At 38.7% G+C, this 20758-nt stretch overlaps 1 protein-coding gene across 3 annotated transcripts in view; it reads left to right on the forward strand.

Moving 5' to 3' along the window:
* BRWD3 (bromodomain and WD repeat domain containing 3) overlaps window positions 1–20758 on the forward strand; it is a 220690-nt gene that overhangs the window by 168348 nt on the left and 31584 nt on the right. For all 3 annotated transcript variants that reach the window (XM_044235761.1, XM_044235763.1, XM_044235764.1), the window contains 4 exons: window positions 212–332; window positions 1360–1485; window positions 1573–1651; window positions 20078–20134. In XM_044235761.1, coding sequence (XP_044091696.1) covers window positions 212–332; window positions 1360–1485; window positions 1573–1651; window positions 20078–20134 — 383 coding nt within the window. The remainder of the gene's footprint in view (window positions 1–211; window positions 333–1359; window positions 1486–1572; window positions 1652–20077; window positions 20135–20758) is intronic.

Genomic DNA, 20758 nt, shown 5'->3' on the forward strand with positions numbered 1-20758 from the left:
GTGTGTCATGCCCGATTCATAGATATTATGTCCAAATAAAGAGAATGACATTTTAATAATATTCATCTAATATTTGCATAATTGAATCATTATCATCTTAGTAATGTAGTATATTGCCCTCTCTTCTTATTTATATATGAGTTTTTTGTTTGTTAATATGAAATATTAATGTCTTTTATAACTACCTTTTCTTATTTTGGTAATATTATAGATTTTGCCAGCCCTTTTGCTGTTCCAGTGGATCTCAGTGCCTATCCCTTGTATTGTACTGTAGTTGCTTATCCAACTGACCTCAACACCATTAGGCGGAGACTTGAAAATCGCTTTTACAGGTTTGTTTAGTTTTATTATTTACTATAAAGTTCATAGCTTCACATCTTTTGTTTTCCTTTTTGTATGATGATACAGTGAGAATCTGTATTTTAGTAATGTAAAATAATCATTCAATATACCCACTCCAAAATTTCTTCTAAAAATTTGGAACACCATTTCCCTTTATTCAATAGATTCTCAGTCTTCCAGGGTAAGGAGGAGTATGGAAATAAAGGACAGAAATGAAATTTTGAGTAGCACAAATCACATGTGAAACAAAAACTACAGTTAACTTGAGTTTAATTAGAGGCAGATTAAATAGTTTGTGGATTCATCATAAATAAGGTGCTACAGAAACTTGGAGCATGATTAAATCCCCTGTTGAGGAATTAGGCAGCAGCTAGATTTAATTAACATCCCCAAAATATGTTTAGATAAAGAGCCAAGTAATTTTTTTGTTGGTTTCATTTGGGAGTGGAGTAATTTTGAGAGAGCGGTAGAGGGCAGCTTTTGGTACCTCTCTCACCCCAAAGTCTACTATATCCTAACCACAGTTATTCATCCCAACATGAACTGGTTATAAATATAACCAGTTGGGTATATTTTATAACATTACCTATAATTTTTATTTAATAAAATATATCATAAAAATAACTGGATAAAAATCTTTTTCTAAAACCTGGTTTATTTTTTTTCCATGATGTTCTCATTTCTTCCCTTGAAAACTGAACATTCTTTGGCTTTATCAAAACACTGTTTCTTTGTGTTTATACTTAAATGGTTAAATCACTATTTCCCCATAATGTCCTGGGTCAGTTCTTTTTAATGTGAAGTCCAATGATTCTTAATGCTTACCTGTGCTCAAATACTCTAACTATATACCTTTATTAGTGAGCATCCATTATACACATGTATTAAGTCACATGCAGATAGTAGAACACCCTTGACATACCATGATTGAGTGCCTAGTTGTTTTATGTTGTATATTCTTAGAATAGACTCTAAATGTATCAACCAAGAGTAACAGGGTATGTTTTTCTTTCATAGGAGAATATCAGCATTAATGTGGGAGGTGCGCTACATTGAGCATAATGCCAGGACTTTCAATGAGCCAGACAGTCCTATAGTTAAAGCAGCCAAAATTGTAACTGATGTCTTACTTCGATTTATTGGGTAAGTAGCAGCTTTATCTTCCACAAGAGCTGATTTCTGATTTTAACAAAATATATATTGAAGTGTTTTGACTTTCTTATTTCTTAGGGATCAGAGCTGTACTGATATACTGGATACTTATAATAAAATTAAAGCAGAAGAACTAAACAGTACAGATGCAGAGGAGGTGAGAATCAGAGCGTGATTAATAGGCGTGAATTCCTTTTCTGTTTTTTGAAGTACAGTAAGTATTGTGTATGTTATAACTGGCTATAAACACTGAGGCTGATTTCTAAAAGCTGGCTGAGCACCCGCATCTTTTTATATAAAACTCTTTAACCTGTATTTAGATGGTATATATTAGAAATGTAGTGGTGCTACAATTTTTAGTCAGAGACAGGTTGCCAGTTATCATGTTTGACTCCGTGGGTTTCAGTGATGAGAAATAAACAATTCATTTTCCAGTCTTAAAAACAAGACAAAGCACTAAATATTTTAAAAGAATTATTAGTTTTTAGAAATTTTAATAGGGATTCATTTTCTATGCAATATGTGCAATATATTAAAGTATTTTTAAGTTTTAGGTTTCAAAGTACATTTTTAGTAGTTTCATGGAATTGCTATTTAATTTCCTTTTTTTAAATTTATTTTTTATTTTCAGCATAACAGTATTCATTATTTTTGCACCACACCCAGTGCTCCATGAAATCCTTGCCCTCTATAATACCCACCACCTGGTACCCCGACCTCCCACCTCCCACCCCTTCAAAACCCTCAGATTGCTTTTTAATTTCCTTTTTGGAGATTTGCAAGCATAAGCCAGTTTTCCTTAATGAAATTAAATTCATATTATCAGCAGATCTTCACATATCTGGTTTCCCCACCTAGCCATATTCCCAGTTTACATAAAACCATTTTTGACTGAAAGCTATGATAGAGAGAAGGAGAAACCAAGAAGAGGATGAAACAATAATGGAATGTGATAGTTCAAATATCTTTAGTGGAAAACAATTTGCCCCAAGGATGAGTGACTCAGACATGCTAGATTTTATTGAAATGGCTATTGTATAGAGATAATTACATGTTTATGTTGTCTCTACTGTTATTATCTAGAACAGTAAGTCCCCAATGTTTTTTTCTCTATTTTTTGAAGTATAATTAATGTAACATACTAGTTACAGAGGTATAACGAATGATTCTATATTTGCATATATTTGGAAGAATCACCAAAATGTGACTAGTCACCATACATAGTTACAGTTTTTCTCACGTGATAATAACTTTGAAAATTTACTTTCTTAGCCACTTTCATATGTTCAAGCTAGTATTATTAAGCTATAGCCATTATGTTGTACATTATATACCCAAGACTCATTTATTTTGTAACTAAAGCTTGCACCTTTTTACCAACTACATGTGTTTTGCCCCCCAGCCTCTCTCTAGTCCTCCCCATCTCGGGCAACTACAATGTGTTTTGTGCTTCTGTAATTTTTTTTTTGGTTCCACATACAAATGAGATTATAGATGCATTTCTCTTATTTCACTAAGCATAATGTCCTCAAGGTCCATCTACTTTTGTTCCAAATGGAAAGTTCCTTTTTTATGGCTGAATAATATCCTATTAGGTATATATTACCCTTTTTTGTTTATCCATTTATTCATTAATGTGCAATTAAACATTGTTTCTATGTGCTGGCTATTGTAAATAATCCTGCAATGAATATGAGAATACATTTATCTTTTAGAGTTAGTGTTCTCATTTTCTTTGGAAAGCCCAGGAGTGGAGTTCCTGGATCATAAGGTAGTTCTTTTTTCTTTTTTTAAAATTTTTTGAGGAACCTCCATACCGTTTTCCGTAGGTTACACCAATTTACATTTCCACCAAAAGTGCACAAGTGTTCCCTTTCTCCAAATCCTTACCAACACTTGTTATTTCTTGTTTTTTTTGATAACAGCCATTCTAACGAGTGTGAGGTGATATCTCATTGTGGTTTTGATTTGCATTTCCCTGATGGTTATTGATGTTGAACGCCTTTTCATTTACTGGTCAGTCATCTATATCTTCTTTGGAAAAATGTCTATTTAGATTCTCTGCTCATTTTATTTGTTTTTGTTTATTTGTTTTTTATTTCTTTTATTTGAATATAGTTGACACACAATGTTACATTAGTTTCAGGTGTACAACATAGTCATTCAACTTCTTTACATGTTACACAATGCTCACCACAAGTCGAACTTCCATCTATCATCATACAATGCTACTACAGTATTATTGACTGTATTCACTATGCTGTACCTTTTGTTCCTGTGATTTATTCATTCCATAACTGGAAGTCTGTATCTCCCACTCCCCTTCACCCATTTCACTCATCAACTCCATCCCCTTCCCTCCTACAGCCATCAGTTTGTTCTCTGTCCTAGTGTTGTTTTTCAATCTTCCCTAAAATTGTATCTGACTATATAATATTGTATTATCAGAGTTAAATCAATATCCTTATTGATATAATAAGGAAAACTGAGATATTCCAATTAGATATTATCCTCCTGAAACTAGTGAAGAATTTGTCATTCTTCTGATAATTTCTCTGACCTTTCATATAAATGTATTTTGACTCGGGATTTGGTCGAGCAAGAATTACTTCTCCAGAGTAGCACTACTTATGTTAGAATGGAAAATTGAAAGTAAAATGTAATTCGGCAACTTTCTTTTTTATCTTGGTGAGAACATTTAAGTTCTACTCTCTTAGCAACTTTCAATTATACAATACAGTGTTACCAGTCATGGTCACTGTGTTTTACATGAGAGCCTTAGATGCTCAGACCTTACTTATTTTGCTGAAAATTTAATTTTACCAGTCTCTCCTTCTTTCTCTCATCATTTAGCCCCTGGCTACCACTTTTCTATTCTCTCTTTCTATGAGTTTAACTTTTTTTTAAAAAGATTCATCTGTAAGTGATACCATGCTCTATTTGTTTTTTTCTGGCTTATTTCACTTAGCATAATGCCCTTTGGGTCCACCCACATTGTCACAAATGGCAGGATTACTTTTTTTCCTCAAGACAGAATGGTATTCTATTGTGTATATATATATCACATCTTCTTTATCCACCCATTTGTTGAGCACACTTAGGTTGTTTCCATATCTTGGCTATTGTGGATATTGCTACAGTGAATATGTAAATATAGCCTTTTCTCTTTGATATCCTGTTTTCATTGCCTTTGGATAAATACTCAAAAGTAGGATTGCAGGATCATATGATAGTTCTATCTTTACTTTTATGAGGACTCTCCATACTGTTTTGTATAATAGGTATACCAGTTTACATTCCCAACAACAATGCTCAAGGGTTCCTTTTTCTCCATATCTTTATGAATACTTACTCTTGTCTTCTTGATGATAGCCATTTTAAAGATTTTATTTATTTATTTGACAGACAGAGATCACAAGTAGGCAGAGAAGCAGGCAGAGAGAGAGGAGAAAGCAGGCTTCCTGCTGAGCAGAGAGCCCGATGCAGGGCTCAATCCCAGGACCCTGGGATCTTGACCTGAGCTGAAGGCAGAGGCTTTAACCCACTGAGCCACCCAGGCACACTGATGATAGCCATTTTAATAGGTGTGAGGTGATATTTCATTGTGATTTTGATTTGCATTTCCTTGATGATTAGTGACATTGAATACTTTTTCATATGCTTGTTGACCATTTGGATGTCTTCTTTGTAAAAATGTCTATTCAATTCTAATGCACATTTTTATTTTTTTGTTTTTTTAAGAGAATTTATTATTTTATTTATTTGAGAGAGAGTGAAAACATGCAAGCAAGAGAACACAAGCTGGGGGAGGAGCAGAGGGAGTGGGAGAAGCAGACTACCCACGGAGCAGGGAGCCCAGTGTGGGGCTCGATCTCAGGACCCTAAGATCAGGACCTGAGATGAAGGCAGCTGCTTAACCAACTGAGGCACCCAGCCGACCCTGATGCCCATTTTTAAATTGGATCTTATTTTTATTATTGAATTATGTGAAATTATTATATGTTTTGACAATTAAACCCTTATCAGATACAAGATTTGCAAATACCTTCTCCCATTCTGTAGGTTCCCTTTTCATTTGTCAATGGTTTCCTTTGCTGGGCAGAAGCTTTGTACTTTGAAATTGTTTACTTCTGCTTTTGTTGTTGTTTGTTGCTTTTGGATTTTGTCTAATCCAAAAATATTCATTGCCAGGACCAATGTCAATGCACTCAGGCCATGTGTTGTTTTTTTTCCCCCCTAGGGGTTTTAAAGTTTCATGTCTTAACACTCAAGTCCTTAATCCATTTTGTGTTGAGTTTAATGTTTGGTATAAGATAAGATAAGATATGGGTCAAGTTTCATTCTTTTTTTTTTCAGTGTTCCAAGATTCATTGTTTATGCACCACACCCAGTGCTCCATGCAATATGTGCCCTCCATAATACCCACCACAAGGCTCACCCCAACCCCCAGTCCCCTCCCCTCCAAACCCCTTAGTTTGTTTCTCAGAGTCCACAGTCTCTCATAGTTCCTCACCTCCTCCTATTTCCCCCAACTCACTTCTCCTCTCGTTCAATGTATGTCCTCCCTGTTATTCCTTATGCTCCACAAGTAAGTGAAACCATATGATAATTGATTCTCTCTGCTTGACTTATCTGACTCAGCATAATCTCCTCCAGCCCTATCCATGTTCATGCAAAAGTTGGGTATTCATACTTTTTGATGGAGGCATAATACTCCATTTTATATATAGACCATATCTTCTTTATCCATTTATCTGTTGAAGGACATCATGGCTCTGTCCACAGTTTGGCACCTGGAGCCATTGCTGCTTTGAACATTGGGGTAGAGATGGCCCTTCTTTTATTTTTTTTTAAGATTTTTTTTTTTATTTATCTGACAGAGATCACAAGTAGGCAGAGAGGCAGGCAGAGAGAGAGGAGGAAACAAGCTCCCCGATGAGCAGAAAACCAGATGTGGGGCTCTATCCCAGAACCCTGGGATCATGACCTGAGCTGAAGGCAGAGGCTTTAACCCACTGAGCCACCCAGGCACCCCTGGCCCTTCCTTTCTGCATCTGTATCTTGAAGTAGTGTAATTTTAGGGTCATAGAGTAGCTCTAATTTTTAATTTCTTAAGGTATCTTGCCACTGTTTTCCAAAGCGGCTGCACCAACTTGCATTCCCACCAACAGTGTAACAGGGTTCCCCTTTCTCCACATCCTCTCCAACATTTGTTCTTTACTGTCTTGTTGATTTTGGCCATTCTCACTGGTGTAAGGTGGTATCTCAATGTGGTTTTGATATGAATTTCCCTCATGGCTAAAGATGATGAACATTTTTCATGTGTCTGTTAACCATTTGTATGTTTTCCTTGAAGAAGTGTCTCTTCATGTCTTCTGCCCATTTGTTGATGTGATTATCTGTTTTTTGAGTGTTGAATTTGAGGAGTTCTTTATAAATCTTGGATATTAGCCCTTTGTCTGTAGTATCATTTGTGAATATCTTCTCCCATTCTGTGGGTTGCCTCTTTGTTTTGTTGACTGTTTCCTTTGCTGTGCAGAAGCTTTTGATCTTGATGAAGTCCCAAAAGTTCATTTTCACTTTTGTTTCCTTTGCCTTTGGAGACATATCTTGAAAGAAGTTGCTGTGGCTGATGTTAACGAAGTTACTGGCTACATTCTCCTCTAAGCTTTTGACAGATTCCTGTCTCATATTGAGGTCTTTTATCCATTTCGAATTTATCTTTGTATGGTGTAAGAGAATGGTCAAGTTTCATTCTTCTATATATAGCTGTCCAATTTTCCCCACGCCATTTATTGAAGACACTGTCTTTTTTCCACTGAATATTTTTTCCTGATTTGTCAAAATTAGTTGACCATAGAGGTGCAGGTCCATATCTGGGCTCTCTACTCTGTTCCGCTCATCTATGTGTCTGTTTTTATGCCAGTACCATGCTGTCTTGGTGATTAGAAAAGCTTAGTAGTAAAGCTTGAAATCAGGGACTGTGATGCCCCCAGTTTTGTTTTCTTTTTCAATATTTCCTTAGCAATTTGGGGTCTCCTCTGGTTCCATACAAATTTTAGGATTGTTTCTTCCAGCATTTTGAAGAATGCCAGTGCAATTTCGATTGGGATGGCATTGAAAGTATAGATTGCTCTAGGCAGTATAGACATTTTAACAATGTTTTAGTCTTCTGATCCATGAGCATGGAATGGTCTTCCATCTTTCTGTGTCTTCCTCAATTTCATTTATGAGTGTTCTATAGGTTTTTGAGTACAGATCCTTTACCTTTTTACTTAGTTTTATTCCCAGGTATCTTAGGGTTATTGGTGTTATAGTAAATGGACCTGATTCTCTAATTTCCCTTTCTGTATTTTCACTGTTAGTGTGTAAGAAAGAAACTGATTTTTGAGTATATTGGTTTTGTATCTTGCCACATTACTGAATTGCTGTATGAGTTTTAGTAGTTTGGGTGTGGAGTCTTTTGGATTTTCCATATAAAGTATCATGTCAAGTGCAAAGAGAGAGAGGTTGACTTCTTCTTTGGTAATTTGAATGCCTTATATTTCTTTATGTTGTCTGATTGCTTTTGCTAGGACTTCTAGTACTATATTGAACAATAGTGGTGAGAGTGGGCATCCCTGTGTTCCTGATCTAAAAGGAAATGCTGTCAGCTTTTCTCCATCGCTATGGGTTTTTCATAGATAGATTTTATGAAGTTGAGGAATGTTCCCTCTATCCCTGTACTTTGAAGTGTTTTAATCACGAACGGATTCTGTATTTTGTCAAATACTGTTTTCTGCATCCATTGAGAGGACCATGTGGTTCTTCTCTCTTCTCTTATTGATTTGTTCTATCACATTGATTTGCAAATGTTGAACCACCCTTGCATCCCAGGAATAAATACCACCTGGCCATGGTGGATAATCTTTATAATGTACTGTTGGATCCTATTAGCTAGGATCTTGCTGAGAATATAGGCATTCATATATCAGGGATATTGGTCTGAAATTCTCTTTTTCTGTGTGTATTTTATTTATTTTAATTTTTAAATTAATATATAATATATTAGTAGCCCCAGCGTTACTGGTCTGTGAATTGCCAGGTTTACACACTTTACAGCACTCACCATAGCACATACTCTCCCTGATGTCTATAACCCCACCACCCTCTTCCTTCCCCCCTCCCCCTTCCCCCTTCCCCCTGGTAACCCTCAGTTTGTTTTGTGAGATTAAGAGTCTCTTATGCTTTGTCCCCCTCCTGATCTCTTGTTTCATTTATTCTTTTCCAACCCCCCAAACTCCCCACGTTGCATCTCCACTTCCTCATATCAGGGAGATCATATGATAGTTGTCTTTCTGTGATCGACTTATTTCACTAAGCATAATACCCTCTCGTTCCATCCATGCCGTTGCAAATAGCATGATTTCATTTCTTTTGATGGCTGCATAGTATTTTATTGTATATATATACACCATATCTTCTTTATCCATTCATCTGTTGATGGACATCTAAGTTCTTTCCATAGTTTGGCTATTGTGGGCATTACTGCTATAAACATTCAGGTGCACGTGCCACTTTTGGATCACTACGTTTGTATCTTCAGGGTATATACCCAATAGTGCAATTGCTGGGTCCTAGGGTAGCTCTATTTTCAACTTTTTGAGAAGCCTTCATGCCATTTTCCAGAGTAATTGCATCAGCTTGCGTTCCCACCAATAGTGTAGAAGGGTTCCCTTTTCTCCTCATCCTTGCCAGCATCTGTCATTTCTGACTTGTTAATTTTAGCCAATCTGACTGGTGTGAGGTGGTATCTCATTGTGGTTTTGATTTGTATTTCCCTGATGCCGAGCTATGTGGAGCACTTTTTCATCTGTCTGTTGGCCATCTGGATATCTTCTTTGCAGAAATGTCTGTTCATGTCCTCTTCCCATTTCTTGATTGGATTCTTTGTTCTTTGGGTGTTGAGTTTGCTAAGCTCTTTATAGATTTTGGATACCAGCCCTTTATCTGATATGTCGTTTGCAAATATCTTCTCCCATTCTGTCAGTTGTCTTTTAGTTTTGTTAACTGTTTCCTTTGCTATGAAAAAGCTTTTGATGTTGATGTAGTCCCAATAGTTCATTTTTGCCCTTGCTTCCCTTGCCTTTGGTGATGTTCCTAGGAAGAAGTTGCTGCAGCTGAGGTCAAAGAGGTTGCTGCCTGTGTTCTCCCCAAGGATTCTGATGGATTCCTTTCTCACATTGAGGTCCTTCATTCATTTTGAGTCTGTTTTTGTGTGTGGTGTAAGGAAGTGGTCCAGTTTCATTTTTCGGGCATGTGGCTGTCCAATTTTCCCAATACCATTTGTTGAAGAGGCTGTCTTTTTTCCATTGGACATTCTTTCCTGCTTTGTCGAAGATTAGTTGACCATAGAGTTGAGGGTCTAATTTCTGGGCTCTCTCTTCTGTTCCATTGATCTATGTGTCTGTTTTTCTGCCAGGACCATACTGAGTTGATGATGACAATTTTGTAATAGAGCTTGAAGTCTGGAATTGTGATGCTACCAACTTTGGCTTTCTTTCTGAAAATTCCTCTGGCTATTTGAGGTCTTTTCTGGTTCCATACAAATTTTAGGATGATTTGTTCCGTTTCTTTGGAAAAAATGGATGGGACTTTAATAGGGATTGCATTAAATGTGTAGATTGCTTTAGGTAGCTAGACATTTTCACAATATTTGTTCTTCCAATCCAGGAGCATGGGACATGTTTCCATTTCTTTTGTGTCTTCCTCAATTTCTTTCATGAGGACTTTATAGTTTTCTGAGTATAGATTGTTTGCCTCTTTGGTTAAGTTTATTCCGAGGTATCTTAATGGTTTTGGGTGCAATTGTAAATGGGATTGACTCCTTAATTTCTCTTTCTTCTGTCTTGTTGTTGGTGTAAAGAAATGCAACTGATTTCTGTGCATTGATTTTATATGCTGACACTTTACTGAATTCCTGTACAAGTTCTAGCAGTTTTGGAGTGGAGTCTTTTGGGTTTTCCACATATAGTATCATATCATCTGCAAAGAGTGATAGTTTGACTTCTTCTTTGTCGATTTGGATGCCTTTAATTTCTTTCTGTTGTCTGATTGCTGAGGCTAGGACCTCTAGTACTATGTTGAATAGCAGTGGTGATAACGGACATCCCTGCCGTGTTCCTGACCTTAGCGGAAATGCTCTCAGTTTTTCTCCATTGAGAATGATATTTGCAGTGGGTTTTTCATAGATGGCTTTGATGATATTGAGGTATATGCCCTCTATCCCTACACTTTGAAGAGTGTTGATTAGGAAGGGATGCTGCACTTTGTCGATTGCTTTTTCAGCATCTATGGAGAGTATCATATGGTTCTTGTTCTTTCTTTTATTAATGTATTGTATCACATTGATTGATTTGCAGATGTTGAACCAACCTTGCAGCCCTGGAATAAATGCCACTTGGTGGTGGTGAATAATCCTTTTAATGTACTGTTGGATCCTATTGGCTAGTATTTTGGTGAGAATTTTCGCATCTGTGTTCATCAAGGATATTGGTCTGTAATTCTCCTTTTTGATGTGATCCTTGTCTGGTTTAGGGATCAGAGTGATGCTGGCCTCATAAAATGAGTTTGGAAGTTTTCCTTCCATTTCTACTTTTTGGAACAGTTTCAGGAGAATAGGAATTAATTCTTCTCTAACTGTTTGGTAGAATTTCCCTGGGAAGCCTTCTGGCCCTGGGCTCTTGGTTGTTGGGAGATATTTGATGACTCCTTCAATCTGCTTACTGGTTATGGGTCTGTTCAGGTTTTCTGTTTCTTCCTGGTTCAGTTGTGGTCGTTTATATGTCTCTAGGAATGCATCCATTTCTTCCAGATTGTCAAATTTGTTGGCGTAGAGTTGCTCATAGTATGTTCTTATAATGGTTTGTGTTTCTTTGGTGTTGGTTGTGATTTTTCCTCTTTCATTCATGATTTTATTTATTTGGGTCTTTTCTCTTTTCTTTTTGATAAGTCTGGCCAGTGGTGTATCCATCATATTAATTCTTTCAGAGAACCACCTCCTAGTTTCATTGATTTGTTCTACTGTTCTTTTGGCTTCTCGTTCATTGATTTCTGCTCTGATCTTTATTATTTCTCTTCTACTAGGTTTACGCTTTCTTTGTTGTTCGCTTTCTTTGTTTACGCTTTCTTTGTTGTTCTTTCTCCATCTCCTTCAGGTGTAGGGTTAGGTTGTATATTTGAGACCTTTCTTGTTTCTTTTGTTTGTTTGTTTGTTTTTTAAATTTTATTTATTTTACAGAAAGAGAGAAATCACAAGTAGGCAGACAAGCAGGCAGAGAGAGAGAGAGGGGAGAAAGCAGGCACCCTGCGGAGCAGAGAGCCCGATGTGGAGCTCGATCCCAGGACCCTGGGATCATGACCTGAGCCGAAGGCAGAGGCTTTAACCCACTGAGCCATCCAGGCGCCCCCTTTCTTTTTTCTTGAGAGAGGCTCGTATCACTGTATATTTTCCTTCCAGGAATGCCTTTGCTGTGTCCCACAGATTTTGAACTGTTGTGTTTTCATTATCCTTTGTTTCCATGATTTTTTTCAACTATTCTTTAATTTCCTGGTTGAACCATTCATTCTTTAGAAGGATGCTCTTTAGTCTCCATGTATTTGGATTCTCTCCAAATTTCCTCTTGTGATTGAGTTCTAGCTTTAGAGCATTGTGGTCTGAAAATATGCAGGGAATGATCCCAATCTTTTGATACCAGTTGAGTCCTGATTTATGACCCAGGATGTGATTTATTCTGGAGAATGTTGCACGTGCACTAGAGAAGAATGTGTGTTCTGTTGCTCTGGTATGGAATTTTCTGAATATCTGTGATGTCCGTTTGGTCCAGTGTATCATTTAAGGCCTTTATTTTCTTGATCTTTTGCTTGGATGATCTGTCCATTTCAGTGATAAGAGTGTTAAAGTCCCCCTACTACTACTATATTATTGTTGATGCATTTCTTTGATTTTATTATTAATTGGTTTATGTAGTTGGCTGTTCCCATATTAGGGGCATAAATATTTAAAATTGTTAGATCTTCTTGTTGGACAGACCATTGAAGTATGATATAGTGTCCTTCCTCATCTCTTATTATAGTCTTTGGCTTAAAATCTAATTGATGTGATACAAGGATTGCCACCCCAGTTTTCTTCTGGTGTTCATTAGCATGGTAAATCGTTTTCTACCCCCTCACTTTAAATCAGGAGGTGTTTTTGGGTCTAAAATTAGTTTCTTCTAGACAGCATATTGATGGTATTTTTTATCCATTCTGATAACCTGTGTCTTTTGATTGGGACATTTAGCCCATTTACATTCAGGGTAACTATTGAGATATTTGAATTTGGTGCCATTGTATTGCCTGTAAGGTGACTATTACTGTATATTGTCTCTGTTCCATTATGATCTACCAGTTTTAGGCTCTCTTTTTGCTTAGAGGACCCCTTTCAGTATTTCCTGTAGAACTGGTTTGGTGTTTACAAATTCTTTTTTTTTTTTCCCCAATTTATTTATTTTCAGAAAAACAGTATTCATTATTTTTTCACCACACCCAGTGCTCCATGCAAGCTGTGCCCTCTATAATACCCACCACCTGGTACCCCAACCTCCCACCCCCCTGCCACTTCAAACCCCTCCGACTGTTTTTCAGAGTCCATAGTCTCTCATGATTCACCTCCCCTTCCAATTTACCCAAATTCCCTACTCCTCTCTAACACCCCTTGTCCTCCATGCTATTGGTTATGCTCCACAAATGAGTGAAACCATATGATAATTGACTCTCTCTGCTTGACTGATTTCACTCAGCATAATCTCTTCCAGTCCCGTCCATGTTGCTACAAAAGTTGGATATTCATCCTTTCTGATGGAGGCATAATACTCCATAGTGTATATGGACCACATCTTCCTTATCCATTCATCCGTTGAAGGGCATCTTGGTTCTTTCCATAGTTTGGCGACTGTGGCCATTGCTGCTATAAACATTGGGGTACAGATGGCCCTTCTTTTCACGACATCTGTATCTTTGGGGTAAATACCCAGGAGTGCAATTGCAGGGTCGTAGGGAAGCTCTATTTTTAATTTCTTGAGGAATCTCCACACTGTTCTCCAAAGAGCCTGCACCAACTTGCATTCCCACCAACAGTGTAAGAGGGTTCCCCTTTCTCCACATCCTCTCCAACACATGTTGTTTCCCGTTTTGTTAATTTTGGCCATTCTAACTGGTGTAAGGTGATATCTCAATGTGGTTTTAATTTGAATCTCCCTGAGAGCTAATGATGATGAGCATTTTTTCATGTGTCTGATAGCCATTTGTATGTCTTGATTGGAGAAGTGTCTGTTCATATCTTCTGCCCTATTTGATGTGTTTGCCTGTTTCGTGTGGGTTGAGTTTGAGGAGTTCATTATAGATCCTGGATATCAACCTTTTGTCTGTACTGTCATTTGCAAATATCTTCTCCCATTCCGTGGGTTACCTCTTTGTTTTTTTGACTGTTTCCTTTGCTGTGCAGAAGCTTTGGATTTTGATGAAGTCCCAGAAGTTTATTTTCGCTTTTGTTTCCTTTGCCTTTGGAGACGTATCTTGAAAGAAGTTGCTGTGGCTGAAATCAAAGAGATTACTGCCTATGTTCTCCTCTAGGATTCTGATGGATTCCTGTCTCACGTTGAGGTCTTTTATCCATTTTGAGTTGATCTTTGTGTATGGTGTAAGAGAATGGTCGAGTTTCATTCTTCTACATATAGCTGTCCAGTTTTCCCAGCACCATTTATTGAAGAGACTGTCTTTTTTCCACTGTATATTTTTTCCTGTTTTGTCGAAGATTAATTGACCATAGAGTTGAGGGTCCATATCAGGGCTCTCTACCCTGTTCCACTGGTCTATGTGTCTGTTTTTATGCCAGTACCATGCTCTCTTGGTAATCACAGCTTTGTAATAAAGCTTGAAATCAGGTAAGGTGATGCCGCCAGCTTTATTTTTGTTTTTCAACATTTCCTTAGCGATTCGGGGTCTCTTCTGATTCCATACAAATTTTAGGATTATTTGCTCCAGCTCTTTGAAGAATGCCGGTGGAATTTTGATCGGAATGGCATTAAAAGTATAGATTGCTCTAGGCAGTATAGACATTTTAACAATGTTTATTCTTCCGATCCAAGAGCATGGAATGGTCTTCCATCTTTTTGTGTCTTCTTCAATTTCTTTCATGAGTGTTCTATAGTTCCTCAAGTATAGATCCTTTACCTCTTTAGTTAGGTTTATTCCCAGGTATCTTATGGTTCTTGGTGCTATAGTAAATGGAATCGATTCTCTAATTTCCCTTTCTGTATTTTCATTGTTAGTGTATAAGAAAGCCACTGATTTCTGCACATTGACTTTGTATCCTGCCACGCTGCTGAATTGCTGTATGAGTTCTAGTAGTTTGGGGGTGGAGTCTTTTGGGTTTTCCATATAAAGAATCATGTCATCTGCGAAGAGAGAGAGTTTGACTTCTTCATTACCAATTTGGATACCTTTTATTTCTCTCTGTTGTCTGATTGCTGTTGCTAGGACTTCTAATACTATGTTGAACAAGAGTGGTGAAAGTGGGCATCCTTGTCTTGTTCCTGATCTCAGTGGGAAGGCTGCAAGCTTTTTCCCATTGAGGATGATATTTGCTGTGGGTCTTTCATAGATAGATTTGATGAGGTTCAGGAATGTTCCCTCTATCCCTATACTTTGAAGCGTTTTAATCAGGAACGGATGTTGGATTTTGTCAAATGCTTTTTCTGCATCCATTGAGAGGACCATGTGGTCTTCTCTCTTCTCATATTAATTTGTTGTATCACATTGATTGATTTACAAATGTTGAACCATCCTTGTAGCCCAGGGATGAATCCCACCTGATCATGGTGGATAATCTTTTTAATGTGTTGTTGGATCCTGTTGGCTAGGATCTTGTTGAGAATCTTAGCATCCATATTCATCAGTGATATTGGTCTGAAATTCTCCTTCTTGGTATGGTCCTTGCCTGGTTTGGGGATCAGGGTAATGCTGGCTTCATAGAAAGAGTCTGGAAGTTTTCCTTCTGCTTCAATTTTTTGAAACAGCTTCAGGAGAATAGGTGTTATTTCTTCTTGGAAGGTTTGGTAGAATTCCCCAGGGAATCCGTCAGGTCCTGGGCTCTTGTTTTTTGGGAGATTTTTGATCACTGCTTCAATCTCGTTATTAGATATCGGTCTATTCAGGTTGTCGATTTCTTCCTGGTTCAATTTTGGTAGTTTATATTTTTCCAGGAATGCATCCATTTCATCTAGGTTGCTGAGCTTATTGGCATATAACTGTTCGTAATAACTTCTGATGATTGTTTCTACTTCCTTGGTGTTAGTTGTGATCTCTCCCTTTTCATTCATAATTTTATGAATTTGGGATTTCTCTCTTTTCTTTTGGATTCGTGTAGCCAGTGGCTTATCGATCTTATTGATTCTTTCAAAAAACCAGCTTCTAGTTTCATTGATACGTTCTACTGTATCTCTGGTTTCTCCCTCATTGATCTCAGCTCTAATCTTGATGATTTCCCTTCTTATGTGTGGAGTTGGTTTGATTTGTTGTTGATCCTCCAGTTCTTTAAGGTGTAGAGACAGCTGGTGTGTTCTGGATTTTTCAATTTTTTTGAGCAAGGCTTGGATGGCTATATATTTTCCCCTTAGGACCGCCTTTGCTGTATCCCATAGGTTTTGGACCTAAGTGTCTTCATTCTCATTTGTTTCCATGAATTGTTTCAGTTCTTCTTTGATCTCCTGGTTGATCCAAGCATTCTTAAGCAAGGTGGTCTTTACCTTCCAGGTGTTTGAGTTCCTTCGGAACTTTTCCTTGTGATTGAGCTCCAGTTTCAAAGCATTGTGATCTGAGAATATGCAGGGAATAATCTCAGTCTTTTGGTATCGGCTGAGTCCTGATTTGTGACCCAGTATGTGGTCGATTCTGGAGAAGGTTCCGTGTGCACTTGAGAAGAATGAGTATTCTGCTGTTTTAGGGTGGAATGTTCTGTATATATCTATGAGGTCCATCTGGTCCAATGTGTCATTCAATGCTCTTGTTTCTTTATTGATTTTCTGCTTCGATGATCTGTCTAGTTCTGAAAGAGGCGTGTTAAGATCTCCTACGATTAGTGTATTCATATCAATATGACTCTTTATCTTGATTAACAGTTTTCTTAAGTAATTGGCTGCTCCCATATTGGGAGCATAGATATTTACAATTGTTAGATCATCTTGGTGGATAGTCCCTTTAAGGATTATGTAGTGTCCTTCTGTATCTCTGACTACAGTCTTTAGTTTGAAGTCTAATTTATCTGATATGAGAATCGCTACCCCAGCCTTCTTTTGAGTCCCATTGGCATGAAAGATGCTTCTCCACCCCTTCACTTTCAGTCTGCGTGTATCTTTAGGTTCAAAATGGGTCTCTTGTAGACAGCATATGGATGGGTCCTGTCGTTTTATCCAATCTGCAACCCTGTGCCGTTTTATGGGTGCATTTAGGCCATTCACATTGAGAGTGATTATTTATAGATACGTTTTTATTGACATCGAGTTACCTTTGAAGTCTTTCTTTCTGTAGAATGTCTCTATATTTCTGTTCAATGCTATTCTTGGGATTTTTCCTCTTTTATAGAACCCCCTTTAATATTTCCTGCAGTGTCGGCTTGGTGGTTGCATAGTCTTTTAAGCCTTGCCGGTCTTGGAAACTCTTTATCTCTCCATCCATTCTGAATGTCAGTCTTGCTGGATAAAGTATTCTTGGCTGCATGTTCTTCTCATTTAGTGCCCTGAATATATCTTGCCAGCCTCTTCTGGCTTGCCAGGTCTCTGTGGACAGGTCTGACGTTATTCTGATGGGCTTCCCTCTGTAAGTAAGGAGCCTCTTTGCCCTGGCAGCTTTCAAGAGTTTATATCTACAATTATAATTTCTCAATTTGACTATCAGGTGTCGTGATGTTTTTTTGGAGTATATAATCTTGGGTGGAGACCGTTCAGCCTCTAGTACATGAACGCTGGTTTCATTCGCGAGATTCGGAAAATTTTCATGAAGGACTTGTTCCACGATATCTTCTAGACTTCTTTCTTTCTCCTCCCCTTCAGGAATTCCAATAATTCTGACGTTGGAACGCTTCATGGCATCATTTATTTCCCTAATTCTGCTTTCGTGGGATCTAAGTTGTTTGTTCCAGGCTTCCTCCTGATCCTTTCTCTCTATCTGTTTGTCTTCCAGATCACTAATTCTATCTTCTGTCTCAGTTACCCTAGCTTTGAGAGAGTTTAGATTGGATTGGAACTCATTGAGAGCATTGTGCACCTCCTCCCTGGTAGCTTTGAGCTCCGCCCTAACATTGTGAACATCCTGTCTGGTTGCTTTCAGTTCGGCCCTAATCAATTCTGTTGGGACTTTCATCCATGGCTTTCTCCAACCTAGCTATTGCCTGGATAATTGTTAGCCTGAATTCTCTTTCCGACATATTGTCTATGTTGATAGCCGTTAGCTCTATTGCAGAAGGTCCATCCTCTGTATTTTTCTTCTGGTGGGCATTCCTCCTCCTACTCATTTTGGTGGGAGAAGACTGAACAGATGTAGCTGGATGTATCAACTCTGGTGTAGACAAGGTGCACCCTGGAACACTTCCTGATCTCCGTCTCAGAGAGAAGCCTCAGTCTGGGTGCAGAAGCTGAATAAATTCCCCCTTGGACGCTGGCAGTGCAGGTTCCAAGTTAAAGACCCTGGGGGCACAGGATCTTTTGCTTGTCCCCAAAGTCAAGGCAGTGGCGGCTGTCTGGGAGCTCCTGACCGCCAGAGAGGTTCCAAGCAGCGATCGCACACTGAGATTTTGCCGCCGGCCCGGGCTGGGAGTGCCCGGCTTGCGCGCACCTCTTTTCAGAGGCGGCTGTGGGTCGGGCGCGCGTCTGGGGCACTGAGAACGGGGCGCTGGTCTGTAAGCCGCAGGCAGGTCTTTTGCGCGCCTCTGTACGGGGAAGAGTTTTGCGTGTGCGCGGCTTAGACTTTGAAACAATGGTGAGGGTCAAGAAGCGCCCCCGGGCCTTAGAAATCCAGTAGAGCTGGAGGGACTTGCGCGCGCATCTCAAGCTTTGTGGTAGGGCTAGTGAGCGTTCTGCAGACCGGCGTGGCTCCCATCCCCTCACAGGAGCCGGAACCCCCGTGCTCTGGGGCATGCTGGCGGTTTAGGGACCAGGAGCCGGTTTTTCCGCCGCACTCTCTCTGCCTCCGCGCCGGGGAGGCCGTCTGGGACCGGGGACTTAAGCCCCTGTCCCTAGCCGCCCCGATTCCCACACTTTGCCCCCAGGATCCTTTGCTCTTTGGAGTGCTTTCAAGCAGTCTCCAAGTTAATGCTGGTCCCCAGACGCAGGGCACTCTCGCTCGTATCGGGGTATTACTTTTGCACCGGTCGCCTCTGGTGGCTCCCTCCCCCTTTTGTTTATCTTCCGATATCAGTCCGCTGTTCCCATTCTGCTTTACCTGCTCACTGGCGTCTTCTGCCCCTGTAGAGATCCAGACGTGTATAATTCTGATCTCAGGCTGATTTCATGGGTGACCGGAGTTCTTTGGTAGGTAATCAGCTGACTTTGGATACCAGCTGAAAAGACGCCTCTTCCTAGTACCCCGCCATCTTGTCCCCCCCCCCCCCCCCCCCGTTTACAAATTCTTTTAGTTTATGTTTATTCTGGAAGCTTTTTACCTCTCCTATTTTCAATGATAGCCTAGCTGGACATAGTATTCTTCACTGTATGTTTTCTCATTTAGTGCTCTGAAAATATCATGCCAGTTTTTTCTGGCCTGCCAGGTCTCTGTGGATAAGTCTGTTGCCAATCTAATATTTTTACCATTGTATGTTACAGACTTCTTGTCCCGGGCTGCTTTCAGGATTTTCTTTTTGTCACTACGACTTGTAAATGTTGCTATTAGATGATGAGGTGTGGACCTGTTCATACTGATTTTGAAGGGGGTTCTCTGTACCTCCTGGATTTTGATGCTTTCGATGCTTTTATTTTCTCCTACGCATTACCTATGTGCTTTACCACCACCAGGGTAATAATGGTGTGTGGGCCTTGCCTCTTTGTATTAAAAAAACTATTGCTCAGAGGGATACTTAATCTTAAGTTTTAATACACATTCATAGTTCCCCATAGAAAATAGATGTATTTCTTGACATAGTAAAAGATTAATCATGAGTAATTCATGATTATAATATATTGAAGTAGCATGTTATATAGAGTAAGGTTTTTTTTTAAATATTAATATTAGGTACAACTTTAGATACCAGTCACTATACTATTTTCTTCATTTCCTATTCTGATTTAAAGAGACCTTGTTTACTCCTCCTCTCCCTATATATTTCTCAGTTTGTATCTAGCATATAGGCAAAGTTTGGAGTAATTGTTCCTTTAAACTTCGTTCTGCCTGCTGCCTGCTCCAATGAGGGAGTTAATTGTGATTGTATTTTCCATTTCTTTGTAAATGTTTATCAAATTTGTAAGACTTTGAATTTAAATTAACATGTTTTTTCACTCTTCCCTTTTAATTTCAGGATACAGAATTGGTTGATTTAGATTCAGATGGTCCTGGTACTTCATCTGGGAGAAGGGTGAGTGAGTAAAATAACCTGCCAAAAAGAAAAATTTTCAGGCTTCCCGTGTTAGGGATCCCTAAGACCAATTCCACCTGTTTGGAAAATTGCTATAAAGACTCTTAGAACTCAGTATATATACTTGTGATTCATTACTAAGGTTTATTACAGTGACATATAATAAAGGATACACAGTTGGATCACAAGGAAATAAACATAGGCTGAATCTGGAGGAGTCCATGTGTAGGCTTTTTTTGCTTTCTCCCTTCTTTGAGGGGCCAAACAGAGCACACTCTTCCTGTACAATGAAAATGTAGCAATGTATATGTGATTAGAGACTAACACCCCAAGAATTTATTTGGAACTGGTTATATATAGACACTGTCTGTCTAGCACATCCCAAGATTCCAGGCTCCCAAAAAGCAAGAAGGTGTAGGAAAAGTACAGGAAAGCAAGTGTCCCATACAAATCACATTGTTTGTACACAGTGATTGTTTACAGTGTAGACACAGTAAACCACCTTTAGTATTTAGGAATGGTTCACGTGCCAATTATCCAGAATGCCAACCAAAGGCCAACCTTACAAGCAAGCCCTGGTAAAGATAAGCAGCCTCAGGTCTGTTATGTTAGCTCTGTTCTGTA

Source organism: Neovison vison, chromosome X (genome assembly GCF_020171115.1).
Source record: "Neovison vison isolate M4711 chromosome X, ASM_NN_V1, whole genome shotgun sequence".
Taxonomy (NCBI): Eukaryota; Metazoa; Chordata; class Mammalia; order Carnivora; family Mustelidae; genus Neogale; species Neogale vison.